This window comes from Pinus tabuliformis, chromosome 1_2, assembly GCF_031772625.1.
Source record: "Pinus tabuliformis cultivar Carrire ecotype Pingquan chromosome 1_2, CPIR1, whole genome shotgun sequence".
NCBI lineage: Eukaryota > Viridiplantae > Streptophyta > Pinopsida > Pinales > Pinaceae > Pinus > Pinus tabuliformis.
This window is the reverse complement of record NC_142298.1, coordinates 585,554,758-585,568,460: the sequence shown is the minus strand read 5'-3', so window position 1 is coordinate 585,568,460 and position 13,703 is coordinate 585,554,758. Positions and strand designations below refer to the sequence as shown.

General features: G+C 40.2%; 1 protein-coding gene across 1 annotated transcript; it reads right to left on the bottom strand.

Annotated features, from left to right (window-relative positions):
* Positions 1–11,689: 11,689 nt before the first annotated feature.
* Positions 11,690–13,482, bottom strand: LOC149207013 (uncharacterized). The gene is made up of 3 exons (XM_089397890.1): positions 13,018–13,482; positions 12,587–12,828; positions 11,690–12,455 (listed from the first exon to the last, which is right to left on the bottom strand). Exons 1-3 carry the CDS (start codon positions 13,480–13,482, stop codon positions 11,690–11,692), a joined length of 1,473 nt encoding a protein of 490 aa, XP_089254016.1.
* Positions 13,483–13,703: the final 221 nt, after the last annotated feature.

The following is a 13,703-nucleotide window of genomic DNA, read 5'->3' as shown; positions in this document are numbered from 1 at the left end:
TAGATTTGTTTATACTACAACATTTAATGCTTTTAGAATTAAGTGCATACAGTACGAGGTCACGTTTGAAACAAAAGGACTTTTCCGAGTTGACAATTTAATGTGGTACTCGACTGTTTAATTAATAAACAATTCGAGCAGCCAACATTTTGGCGCCGTTACCGGGGAAGGCGACTAAAGATTTTAAGGGTATTAACATTTTTTCTTTAGGAATGCAGGATGCATGAGAGGACACAAGAAGGTTAACCATTCAGGCAGCAAAGGCATGGGAGGAGGAAGGAAAAATTTTATTGATGATATTATTTCGAAAGCTGAGACATCCCAGAGGTTAAGCTCTCGGAGGCCACAGACCCAACACTCTTCCCAGACAGATTTTCAGACAAAGGAAGTAGTGGGCCCAGAGAGGGTTATAGAACCATCGAATATACTGAGGAACCAGTGGAAGAAGACGAATGACCAGTAGAAGAACCAATAGAGGAAGTTAAGGTGGAGGAACCAGTGCAGGACATCGAAATCCCAACAGAGAATTCCGAAGATCAGGCAAGCGCATCAGGGAAACAACCAATGGAGGACAACAATGAAGGACTTTTCGGTGCAGGACGCAGAATAGATGGAAGGGGAGAAAATTATCTCTCCACCCTGGAATTCCCCATTGGAGATCTCCCCAGAGGAGCAACTCCTATGAAGAATATCCCACTTTCAGCATTACCCAACTTCCATGGGTTATCCACAGAAGATCCCGATGAATTTCTTTTTGAATTTGATATACTGTGTAGAAGCTACGACTATATTAATTCTGCTCAGAAATTAAAGTTGTTTCCAACTACATTAAAAGGGAATGCATTAAGATGGTTCATGAGCCTGGGAGCTCATGTGATTACAACAAGGGACCAGATGAAGGAGAAATTTTTGGCTAAATACCAAGATTATTGTCGAACAAGAGAAATAAAGGAGGAATTATTCAAGATGACTCGGAAAGAGGATGAAAGTCTAGAAGACTTCGTGGAAAGGTTACAACATCACTTACAGTGATCTGATCATCCTGATATGAGTAAGGATATTCTCAAGTCAATACTGCTAAGAGGGGTACGAGATGACTGTTTAGATATGTTAAACATGCTTGGAAAAGGAGACATATCTAAGGAATCCTATGATGAGATTATCAATCTCTGTAAAAGATGTTCAAGAGGAGAAGCAAGCAGACCAAAGAGCAAAGATAGTACATACTCAAGAGTCCAGAAATCAGCAAGTGGAGGAGCAACACGGGCCAAAATAGGTAACTTACTTGAAGAATTTAAAACTGAAATGTTAAGCTCTTTTGCTTCACAAATTGATACCTTGCAGGTTAAAAAGAAGCAGGCAGAAGCAGAAGCCGCTCTGGCTATTTTCTGCTCTAGATGCAGGGAAAAACACCCACTAAGGGAATGTCCCCTGGACAACGTACCAAATTGCACTATCTGTGAAAAGGACCATGAGACCCAGCAATGCCCTTCCCTGCCAGGAATAAAAGCAGCACTAGAGCCAACTGAAGAAGAAGCTGAAGCAGTGTACCTCCTCACATAGAGAAGGCAATGGAAACCACGAGGACAAGGTATGAATTCTAACATGCCATTTAATCGTTGGAATAATCATCCTCCTCTTCAAGCAAATTACCCAACCTTTAATCAAATGCAGTACCCACACTTTAATCAAATTAATTTCCCACCCATGCAGCAACCAAATCCTCTTTTGTTGACCCTACAATGTGGAATCCCTGTGCTTTATAGCAACCCTATCAATGGAACCCGAATTGGATAGCTCCACAGATCCCATTTCCAAACCAATTACCTCAGTATCAGCAATCTCTCTCCTTACCATCAAATGCCCCACCTAATAATCAGACAATAAGACTTCAGCTGCCTCTACAACCTAACCCCAACCCGAATAATAATAAAGCTTTGCAAGTAATTGATGTTCAAAACCAACTAGTTTCCCCTCTGCAATGCAATGACATTCATTTACGCTCAGGAAGAATACTTGAACACATTATTGATGACATCACTTCTGATTCTGATAAAGAAGAAATCGGAAAAAGAAAATTCATATAATGCTGAAACAGTTGGATCATCCTCTAATAATAATGCTGAAGCAGTTGAAACATCCTCTAAAAAGACTCCTGAAGTAGCAGAGCCACCATTCCCTGAACCTTTGGCTCTTACCAAAACACTTGAGCCACCTGCTTTTAATTTGTTAGGAGAACTGCAGAATTTATATGTCAAAATTCAACTTTTACAAGCATTAAGAGATGTATCGATCTATGCTAGAACTGTTAGAGATATTTGTATTAAGAAACCTAGAAGAAAAGCTATGGACCCCCTCACAGTTCATGTGATGGGTGATCTAGCTGCTCTAATGTCAGAAAAAAACCCTCCTGTGAAATATGGTGACCCTGGTCACCCTATAGTTACAGTTCAGGTTGGTAAAACCTTTGTTTCTAGAGTTCAGGTAGATCTCGGTGCTGCAATAAACATCATGACACTTGAAACAGCACAGTTATTGCAGTTAAATTTTTTTATTAGGGAAACCGCAACCATTCTAGAGCTGGCTGACCGCTCCACTTCAAACCTAAAGGAGTCATTGAAGACCTAATAATTTTAGTCGAATCTTGGAACTACCCAGCTGATTTTGTGGTGTTACAGACCAAAAATAAGTTGGGGGGTCATCCATTGATTTTAGGAAGGCCTTGACTTGCTACAGCAGATGCCTTCATTAGATGTAGGTCAGGTTCAATGACAATTTCTAATGGATCTGAAACCAAGCAGCCTAGTCTGTACCCTCATGCCACACCTATGATTAACAATGATAATTCAGTATGGTTAGATTATGAGGATGATGAGACTCAACCCATTTTGACTGTCGGACAAGCCCTAACTTTTAAAGATTCAATCGAAGATGAATTAATTAGTAGTTTTATTTTTGAACCTTCTTTGGTTAACTCTGAAATACATGATCACTTGACTGCAATCTTGGAATCTGAATCACAGCAGAATCTTAAAACTGAAGACTTATCTCAGACATCAGCTGACACCCCCTCAAAAAGTATAGCAGTCGAAATCGAGCCTAGAAAAACATTAAATATAAACCCTAACTTAACAGATGCTGAAACACAAGAGTTAATGAAGTTACACCACGAAATAAACAAGCATTTGCATTGGATTACACAGATATGAAGGGTATTTCTTCTGAATTATGTACTCACCGAATTTATATTAAAGAAGGATCTCGCCCAGTCGGCCAACCCCAACGACGAATGAATCCCAATTTAAGGGAAATTGTGAAAGAAGAACTTCAAAAACTGTTGAATGCAGGATTCATATATCCCATATCTGATAGTGAATGGGTTTCACCATTAGTGATAGTACCTAAGAAAAATGGAAAATGGAGAGTGTGTGTGGACTATAGAGCTCTGAATAAGGCCACTCAGAAAGATCATTTTCCCTTACCATTTATTGATCAGGTGCTAGATAATTTGGTAGGTAAGAGATTCTTTTCCTTTTTGGACGGGTTTAGTGGTTATAATCAGATCAAGATTACACCCCAAGATCAAGACAGGACCACTTTTACTAGTCCATGGGGAACTTTTGCTTATAAAATTCTTCCATTTGGACTATGTAATGCCCCAGCAACATTTCAAAGGGCAGTGATAGGAATTTTTTTGGATATGCTTAATGATTCCTTAGAAATATTTATGGATGACTTTACTCCTTATGGTGCGACTTTTGAAGATGCCTTACAAAATCTTGAAAAAGTACTTAAACGTTGTATAGAAGCACATCTTGCCTTAAGTACTGAAAAATGTCATATGATGATGAATCAAGGTATTGTTTTGGGACACTTCATTTCATTCCTAGGAATTCAAGTTGATCCAGCTAATGTGCAAGTCCCCTATGCTATTTGTTTTATTAGTAAAACTATGACCCCTGCTAAACTTAATTATACAGTCACCGAAAAAGAATTCTTAGCAGTTATTTATGCTATTAACAAGTTTCAGCATTATATTACTGGTTACACTACTTTTGTGCATATTGATCACTCGACCATTAAATATTTAATGAACAAATCAGTTACAAATGCTCGAGTTACCAGATGGTTATTATTATTACAAGAATTTGATATCACAATTGTAGATCGGCCAAGTAAAGAAAATGTAGTTGCTGATTTTATTTCTCGGTTAAAGACTGATGAAAATGTTCCAGTAGATGATTCTTTTCCTAATGAATATTTATTTGCAGTATCTGCTCACTCACCTTGGTATGCAAACATTGCTAATTACTTAGTTGCAGGGAAACTACCATCACACCTATCGCACAAAGAGAAAAGAAGGATCGTTCAACAAAGTGCTAGGTACAGCTAGATAAGTGGGTGTCTCTTTCACATAGGACTCGATCATGAAATTCGAAGATGCATTAGAGAAGATGAAGCTTATGATATATTGAAGGCTTGCCATGATGGCCCTTGTGGAGGGCATTTTGCAGATAAAAGAATAGCACACAAAGTTCTCAGAATGGGTTACTATTGGCCCTCACTTTTTAAGGATGCAAAGAAGTATGTTAGGGCCCGTGATAGCTATGAAAGAATGGGCCAGCCTAATCACAGGGATGAAATGCCACTTAACCCCCAAGTAATACTTGAACCTTTTGAAAGATGGGCACTAGATTTTATAGGTCCCATCAATCCTCCATCCAATCAAAGAGTTTATATACTCGTTTGCACAGATTATATGACTAAGTGGGTAGAAGCTAAGGCACTTATCAAAGCTAATGAAGAATCTCTGTTAAATTTTCTATTTGAAGAAATCTTTGTTAGGTTTGGTTTCCCTAGAGAACTAGTCACAGATGGAGGACCTCCTTTTAATTCTCATGGCTTCAAATATATGCTCCAGAAATATCACATTAAGCATAAGATGACTACACCTTACCACCCCCAAGCAAATGGGCAAGTGGAAAGTTCAAATAAAGTCATAGAAGCCATTTTAACAAAGACAGTCAAGGAGAATAGAAGGGACTAGTTTCAAAAGTTGCCTGAAGCATTATGGGCTTACAGAACTACTTGGAGGAACACTACCGGTTTTTCACCTTATGAATTGGTCTATGGTAAAAATGTTGTTTTTCCCGTGGAATTTGAGATCAAAACCTTAAGAACTGCTTTAGTTGTTAACCTTGATTTGACTAATGCACAGACAACTAGGTTGCACCAGCTTCAGGAATTGGATGAAAAAAGGTTGGATGCCATCCATCAAACAACCATGATACAACAACAAAGAACTAGGTGGAATGAAAAAAATATTAAGCACAAGCAGTTCCAAAAAGGTAATTGGGCCTTACTGTATGACTCCCGTTTTGAAAATTTTCAAGGGAAATTAAGGACAAGGTGGCTAGGACCTGATGAAGTAGATGTTGTTTTTCCAAATGAAACAGTCAGATTCTTAACGATTGATGATAGTAGGACACCATTATTAGTGAATGGGTATCGACTCCGTTTGTATCAACGACCTATTTCTAAAGAGGAATTCAAAGCTACTTGCATGACAGACATAAACTACACCTTTTTGGGGGAATCTGTTGTCCCTCAATGCACGTAAATTTCTGGTTGTTTATTTCTAGAGTAAGATTTCTTAACTAATAATCCCTGTCAAGGGTTGCCATGTTACAATTAATTATTTTGAAAATCTTAGTTTCAGAGGATGCTTGAGAACAAAAATTCCAAAAGAATCACTTTGCAGCTTGGGAACATCTTTCAGACCATAAATCGTTCCTTTCACCACTTCCTGTTGCTGCAACGCCATTTCCCATTGCCGCAACACCATTTCCCCATTGCTGCAACACCATTTCCCGTTGCCGCAACACCATTTCCCCATTGCTGCAACACCATTTCCCGTTGCTGAAACACCACATTCCAGTGCTTAACACCAATCTTTTTCATTCTTTTACTAAAGAGTACCAATTTCTCATTTGTGTTCCCGAAAAATGAACCATTATTCTAATGGAACATATCATTCTTCATTTAAGGAACCAGCCATGCACCCTGATAATTACATTTCTCCACTACTACTTCCTGCCAACAATAAGGACCGCCCGTATTTTCATATTTTTAGACCCTTTTTAATCATTATTGATCCAGCAAAAGACAAGATAAGACTTTATGGCGCAACAACTAAAGGTAAATATAAAGGTACGCATGTTTAAGTGTGGATATTAAATTATAGTTAATGTGGAGACGTTGATACGATTACCGAAATCATTGTACTACCAATCAGATCATTCAGCCGTAGATTTGGGGGGATTACCAAAATATAATAATTATGACTTAACACGTCAATCACCGCCGTCCCTAGTTCTCGCGGTAGTATCTAACTCACCTCGACTGTACCTTACCGTGTCATAACCTCATTTGTAATGGTTTACTCTGTATCGACCTCGGCTACTCGGCTCTGCACTGTGTATTTTGTCTGAGCCAGCAACTATGGGGTGAAATCTGATTACACATAAACCTGGCTCAACAGCATTGCTGGAACTCTACGCAGAGGCCTACCAAAATCTTTCTTCAAGCAGGATGGGTAGAGTATTTCAGAAGACTGTCGGATTTTAACTCAAAGCAAGTTCTGGAGTTCACATGCAACTTAAGAGAAGGATTTTCCACTGTCCAGGGAGTGCAAATTCCAGTGACAGAAGAAGCCATAGCCCAAGTTTCTAGGTTAACAACAAATGGTACACGCTGGTTTAGTAGAAAACATCTTATTCTGAATGCGCAGCAAGACTTTCTCCTACCAGGCGAACATGTCGAAGCTAAAGGCAGAGGGGTCACACTTCGGTCACTGCCCCCACCATGGCCAAAGGTTGCGGAGTTCGTTAAGAAATATTTGACATGCGAAGGTCATTATCAGGTAATTTACCAACATGACTTCGTTTCGTTAAATCATTTGAGGCATGGTCAATTAATAAACATGCCTTATTATCTATTGGGTTGTCTAAAAAACATGTCACGTTATACTGTAAATGCAAAGCATCAACTCCTTTCCCTGAAACACCATCGCTTAGCCCAACTTCTGATAAATAGAGGCTTTGCTCTAAACCACCCACCCCCCCCATTAATCCTCTTCAACAAATAGAGGAAATTCCTCAGCAAATAGAGGAAATTCCTCAGCAAGCAGAGGAAATTCCTCAGCAAGCAGAGGAAATTCCTCAGCAAGCGGAGGAAATTCCCTAGCAAGTATTCCAGGAAATTCCCCAACAATCAGAGCAAGTATCCCAAGAAATTTCCCAACAAGCGGCTGAAAATCAACAATCAGCAGTTGAAACACCCCTGCAGAGGACCCCATCCCCCAATGAAGCTCAACCATCCACCCCTGTACTTCATATTTCCATCGATGACTCTGATGATATTTCCCCCATCATCTCTCGCAAAAGGAAAAAGCAGTAGAAAATTGTAACCCCACTAAAAAGTAGAAGAACCAGGGCTTCAGTTAAAGAAGCTGCTGTTGCTGATAGTTCTCCCATTTTAAAAGAAACTGGCGGTAAGAGAAAAATCACTGATTTTCTTGTTTTCTTACCAAGGCAATGAACAGGGTCGTCTGTAGAAACTGAACCCATTATCCCTAGTTCCCCACCCATCATCCTAAAATCCCATATTCTAACTAGCCCTGAGCATTCACCTCCCTCAGCCTCTGCTACTGAAATGCATAGCATTGACAGTTTTGTGACATTATTTTCTTTAAAGGAGGCAGCTGCTACACAAGAACCAGCTATCGAAAAATCCAAAATAGACACCCAAGATGATATTGGGTAACTGGTTGTTACACAAGAACCAGCCACTGACCCAACATGTGTTACACAAGAACCACCTGTTGGGAAACAAGAAGATAGTGACCTACATGTGGCTGATACACAAGAACCAGCCACTAACCCAACAGGTGATACATAAGAACCACCTGTTGGGGATGCCAATGATCAAATTGATGATGAACAATGACCCATTCCTCCACTGGAATCTGCAGCTACACAAGCCCTGGCCACCTTAGCCTCCCTGTGGGAAGAAATTGAGTTTTTAAAGTCTCAAATTAAGGATTATCAGCAGGAGATAATAATGGTTAAAGAATCCTATCAAAACAAATTCAATCCGCATACCTTAGCATGGGTAGCATCTGCAGGCGAAAAGAGTCAATACAATGAATATATGTGCAGTGAGTGTGGTGAGCTTTACACTCAAGCGAGATACAAGATAGTCGAAGTTCCAATGACCAGAGCCAGCTCACAGACCTCCCCTGTTGTAATTAAAATAGAATAACCTGCTGTTACACAAGAACCAGCAGGCTCTCTAAGAATGGAAAAAGAAGAAATAGAACAACCTGCTGCTACACAAGAACCAACAGGTTCTTCAAGAATTGTAGAGGACATAAAAGCACCCCGGCCTACCCAAACTATTAAAGAACAGAAATCCTTTACTGATGCCTTTACACAAATCGAACCTCCCTGTGTCAGCAATGCTCACACTTAGACCTCTAGTTTTCAAGAACTGAAAGACACATGGAGAATAGAATATGAGCTTTCACAAGGGAAGGCATTCGAACAGCAAAAGTCAATCTGGTTCACCTATGCATACAAAAATTAGGATGCACTTGAACAGTTTCGAGCTCAACGCAAAGAAAATAGGAAATTAAAACATAGGTTGTCCAATATCTTTGATTTGGTCCAGAGGATACTGGCTATAAGAAAACCCTCTTTTAACTATGCAACATTTCTGACAGAACTGTTAGCGTTCTTACAAATAAAGACAATCAGAGATGGAAGACCTTATTAAGTTGCTAGACCTGATCAATTTATTGAAACATTCACAGAAGCACCAAATAATGATCGAAACTTGCTCTGTGAACTCTATCTTCACAATTAGGCCATGCCTGAAGATAGAGTGATGAATATACTGCCTATCGTTGGTGATATCCAAATAAGAGCTTTCATCTCTTTCCTAGCCAACCAACTTACTTGGAAAAATGCTTTTATGTCAGCAACACATAATGAGCAGAATTGCCTCCTCTGGATTCGAAGTGAACCACGGAATGTAGCCATCTTCATTGCACAACATCAACAAAATCTGACTAAACCAGGGATGGTTGATCATATGAGGCAACTACAAGCAGCAGTCTTGCAGGCCTGCCAACATTATGTGAAAACAAAGGGAGCTCTGGCCATCAAAGCAAACAATTTATTTTGGGAACATTTTCCAAAAGAGAGACAGGAATATCATCCTTACAATCCCCTCAATCTTCCAGTAGCAATTTCAAGCATACCTTATTAGGTCAGATGTATGGAACAGTGTGCTGAAAAGTGGATTGGGTACTGTTTTCATTTCCCGCTCTTGTTGTTACCTGGTCAGAAATATAAGGATCATTATAAACTGACCAAAAAGGAGGTGGCAGTATGGTAGCAACTACACAGTGTATATGGGTTCAGAAATAAGTTGGACAACACCTTCTTTAGCTACTGTATCAGCGACTTACACTCTTCATCCCAGTATTCCGACTCTGATTCAGAGTAAACGTTGCATGGGGACATGCAACCCTTTCAGTTGGGGGGGATGTTAGGACTCCATATTGTCTACTTTTGACCTTGTATTTTGTCATTATGTTACCCTCTTTAGCCCATAAGTTGAAAGCCTTGATAACATTTTGACCTAATTATTCCAAAGGTATGAAGTAACTCTCCTCATCGCTATATGTTTAATTATGCAACACATATTCATGTTATATTTATAATTAATCTTTGGAAGTTGACTAAGTCGCTGACAATTGTTGAAACTGTTCAAAGTCTGCAGAATTATAATTCACAGTTGCTGAAACACCAGAAGCAACAACTGTGCAGTTGTTGCAATACCAGAAACAACAATTGACTAAAGCAGGTAAAACCTCATTTTGCAATGGCTAAAACACCAGGAATAAAAATTGCCTAGCAAGAGTAGTAACCGTTTGAAGCTGGCAGAACTATACGTTGCAGATGCTGACATAGCATGATCAGCCACTGTCCTAAATTGGCAAAACATAGTCGCAGATGGGAACACCGGGAACAGCACGAGAACTTCAAGGGAATAGTTGAGATTTACCAAATCGGCAACAATGGTGGAACATCCAAGGATAGTACGAGGATCTCAAAGAGACAGTTGAGGTTTACCAGCTTTGCAACAACAAAAGGATCCGATTAACAAAGGATGATAAAGTTACACACTGTTGTAACAACATGCTGTAACAGGAATTGATTTCGTATTTTTGTACAAAAGGGTCAACTAAATGAGTAATGACAATCTATTGTAATAGATGCCTCCTCTATAAAGATGAGACATCTACATTAGAAAGGGGGAGAACAAGTTGTAACAGGAGTATTGTAGTGCAGAGCAAGTCTGAATCCTTATTGTAATTTGACATTTTGGCAGATGAATAAAGCACTGTTCTGAGCATTTTAACTTAGTATCTGTGTCTTGGGGAATCTTGTGAGAGGGACAGGGCCCACCTTCTTCACAAGATTCGCCCATTTCTTTTCTATTGAGTGTATGTGTGATTTTTGTGTATCTCTAGCATTGCTTCTGATATTTTCTTCTTTTGCTGATACTTTGTTTTCTTAATCAATTGGAACTGTAAAAGAGTGTGTCACCGGTGATTAGGATTTGCAGTGTGCATTGGAAAATTGGTCACAGGGGTAGGTGCTGAACATCCTTACCCTGAGGATAGGGTCCTGATCCTCTGTTACAAGACAGCCATCATTTCTTTTTGCAGATTTGTTATCTTTAGTTAACTATTTTCATTTCATTTCTGCAATAGATCATAACTGCTGTAACACAGAGTAAGGGTTTGATAGAGAGTAGATTTGTTTATACTACAGCCTTTAATTCTTTTAGAATTAAGTGCATACAGTACAAGGTCACCTTTGAAACAAAAGGACTTTCCCAGGTTGACAATTTAATGTGGTACTCGACTGTTTAATTAATAAACAATTTGAGCAGCCAACAAGGAGATTAGGTTTGGTTAACTCCCAACAGATTCTATAAAAGTGGATTGAAAATCCATCAGGTCCTGGCGCTTCGTTTGGCTCCATAGACCAGACAATATTGGATATCTCTTCTTCCTTGACTAGGCTCGTAAGGTTTTCATTATCCTCTGTGTTGATTAGCTTTGGTATATTTGCAAGGAAATCTGATATATCTTCCTCACTCCCATCCTTTTCTGCTGTAAGGGGAGTTTGGAAATGTTTCACAGCTGCTTCCTTGATTTGGCCAAATCATTTGCAAGCCTGTCGATCAGATGTGGTGATTTTTGCTATGTGGTTTCGGGTAAGTCGAGCCCTGTACTGTCTATGGAAGTATGTGGTGTTTCTATCCCCAGTTTTAAGCCACAAGCTGCAGGAATTCAGGTGCCAATACTCTTCCTCGCTTCTGAAGGAACAATATGTCTTCCTTTGTGCAGATTTTTCTTGGTCTAAATCCATGGGGTAGATATCTTTCTCTTCCAAATCAAATTGCATTTCTTCCAGCTGGGTGACAGCCTCTTTCCTCTGGCTGGTGGGAGTTTTCATAGGTTTCTTTATCCATTCTTTTAGGGCCTTCTTTGCATTTTTCATTTTTTGCTCCCACACATAGCTTGGGGAACTTGAAACTTTTGTTCTCCATGCTATTTGGACTGTTTCAAAGAATCCTTCTCTTCCCCCCAGAGAGCACTGAAGCGAAAGGGGAGAGGCCCCAGGTCTTCTTCATCTTTCAGGCAGAGTAGAACATGTTTGTGATTCGAGATGAGCTTTGGAAGAATCTTATTGATGAATATTCTTTTACCCATCATAATAGAGCTGCTGATGAGGAATCTGTCCAACCTTGCTGCGATATGATTTTCTCCTGTTCTATTGTTGGTCCAAGTGTATTTTCCTTTGACTGGCTTGAAATCTACTAAATCCATCTGTAATATTATATTCTCCATTGTGGTGAGAAAAGGGTCTCTTGAGTAAGTCCCTCCTCTCTTCTCTTTAGGGTCAATAATTATATTCAGGTCGCCTCCTATAACTATGTTCCTGGGATTGGTATGATCTAGAAACTCCGAGAGTGTCTTCCAGCACTCTTTCTTTTCCTCGTAGTGAACAGGAACATACATATTAAACAAGGCTAGGTTGAGATTGCTTGCTATGTGGCGCAGTTCCGTAAATATCCAGTGCTGGGTCTCGAAGGAACTTTCTAGGGAAAAGGAGTTTTTTGCCCAGAATGTTCCTATTCCTCCAGCCGTGCCTCTTGCACTGACAACCTTTCCAGAGTCAAATTTCCATTTGGTGTTACTGGTATTTAGAAGGATCTCCCCTTCTACCTTTGTTTCTTGGAGCATGAGGATGTCTGTGGGTTCCATTTTCAACAGATCTTTTATGGCTTCTGCCTTAGTGGGATTCCCCAAACCCCTGCAGTTCCAAGAAATCAGCTGCATCATTTACCACTTGTTGGGGTAGGCCCTCCTCCCTTGGGGGCCCTTGGCCTGGTATTCCTCCCAAGCGTCATCTCTATGGTAGCTTGACTGCCAAGGGTTTTTTGCCTTTCTGACTCTTCTTCCCTGGTTTCCCTGTTTGTTCTTCTTCCGGCCTTTTTTGTTGGCCTTTCAAATGTTTCATCGTCTGATGAGCCCATATTCTCTGTATTTTTCTTCTTTTGTTTGATTATATCTGCATAAGAAGGGGAGGAAGTATTACTTGGGGTTGGGATTGGGTTATTACCTGGCTCTAAGGTGTCGTTATTCTCCAACTGAGGAGGATCTTCTCGCTCTGTCTCTGGAGGATCCTTAAGAGATTCAAAGGGGTTTTTGTCCCCCTCAATGCTGATTGTATCTCTGCTTCCAGTGTTTTGATTGCTTGCACTTTCATGACCTACTTTATTCTCTGTCTCTTTAGCTTTATTTTTGTTGTTCTGCCTGCTGCTTGTTGTTTTCTTTGCTTGTTTCCATTGTTCGCCCTTTTCTTTCTCTGGTACCTCATCATTTCTCTTTTTGCAGTATCTTGCGAAATGCCCGTACTTATGACAGTGTCGACACTTGAAGGGAAACTGTTCGTAGTCGAGCTCTTGGATATGTGTCCAATCTGCCACCGATAGTGTTATTGCTTCTGGTAGCCCAATTTCCAGGTCAACCTCTACACAGATTCGAGCACAGGAGAATTGATCCTTCCTCGGTGCCTGATCTATGTATCTTCCTAGGGCATTGCCGATGGATTGTAGCGAGTTCTGACTCCAGCAGTGAAGGGGAAGGTGCGGGAGGCGCACCCATACAGGGATAGCCTTGGGCACATCTTGTGCTGGATCGAAATCTGGGGACCATTTGTTCAAGTAGAGGCCTTGGGGACCCATGAAGTATGGCCCATTTCTGAAGATCAGGATTATGTCCTTTGTGTTATCAAACACGAAAATGAAGAACCCTTTGCCTACAAATTGACTCTTCATTCCTTCATTGACCAATGGTATCCAGTTTCATTTAATCCATTCTTCCACTGCTTTCGGGGATGGCCACAATCCCGTAAACTGGCCGATAAGGCCTCTTTCTACTAGTTTCAGTGTTGTTCTGCAGGTTTCCTCCACAGGCAAGGTCACCGTGGGGATGTTGTCCAGTTTTTTAATGAACTTTTGCTGCGAGCTCGTGGTCTGGCATTTTCCTGAAGCGGCTA

What these genes read in the sequence shown, in the direction of transcription:
- LOC149207013 (XM_089397890.1), bottom strand. Translation starts at nt 13,482, where the DNA reads ATGAAGAGTCAATTTGTAGGCAAAGGGTTCTTCATTTTCGTGTTTGAT. An exon ending in GCAAAAAGAGAAATGATGAG is followed by an intron (nt 12,829 to 13,017) that starts GTACCAGAGAAA and finishes GAATCTCTTAAG; the next exon opens with GATCCTCCAGAGACAGAGCG. An exon ending in AGGGAAGAAGAGTCAGAAAG is followed by an intron (nt 12,456 to 12,586) that starts GCAAAAAACCCT and finishes TTGGAACTGCAG; the next exon opens with GGGTTTGGGGAATCCCACTA.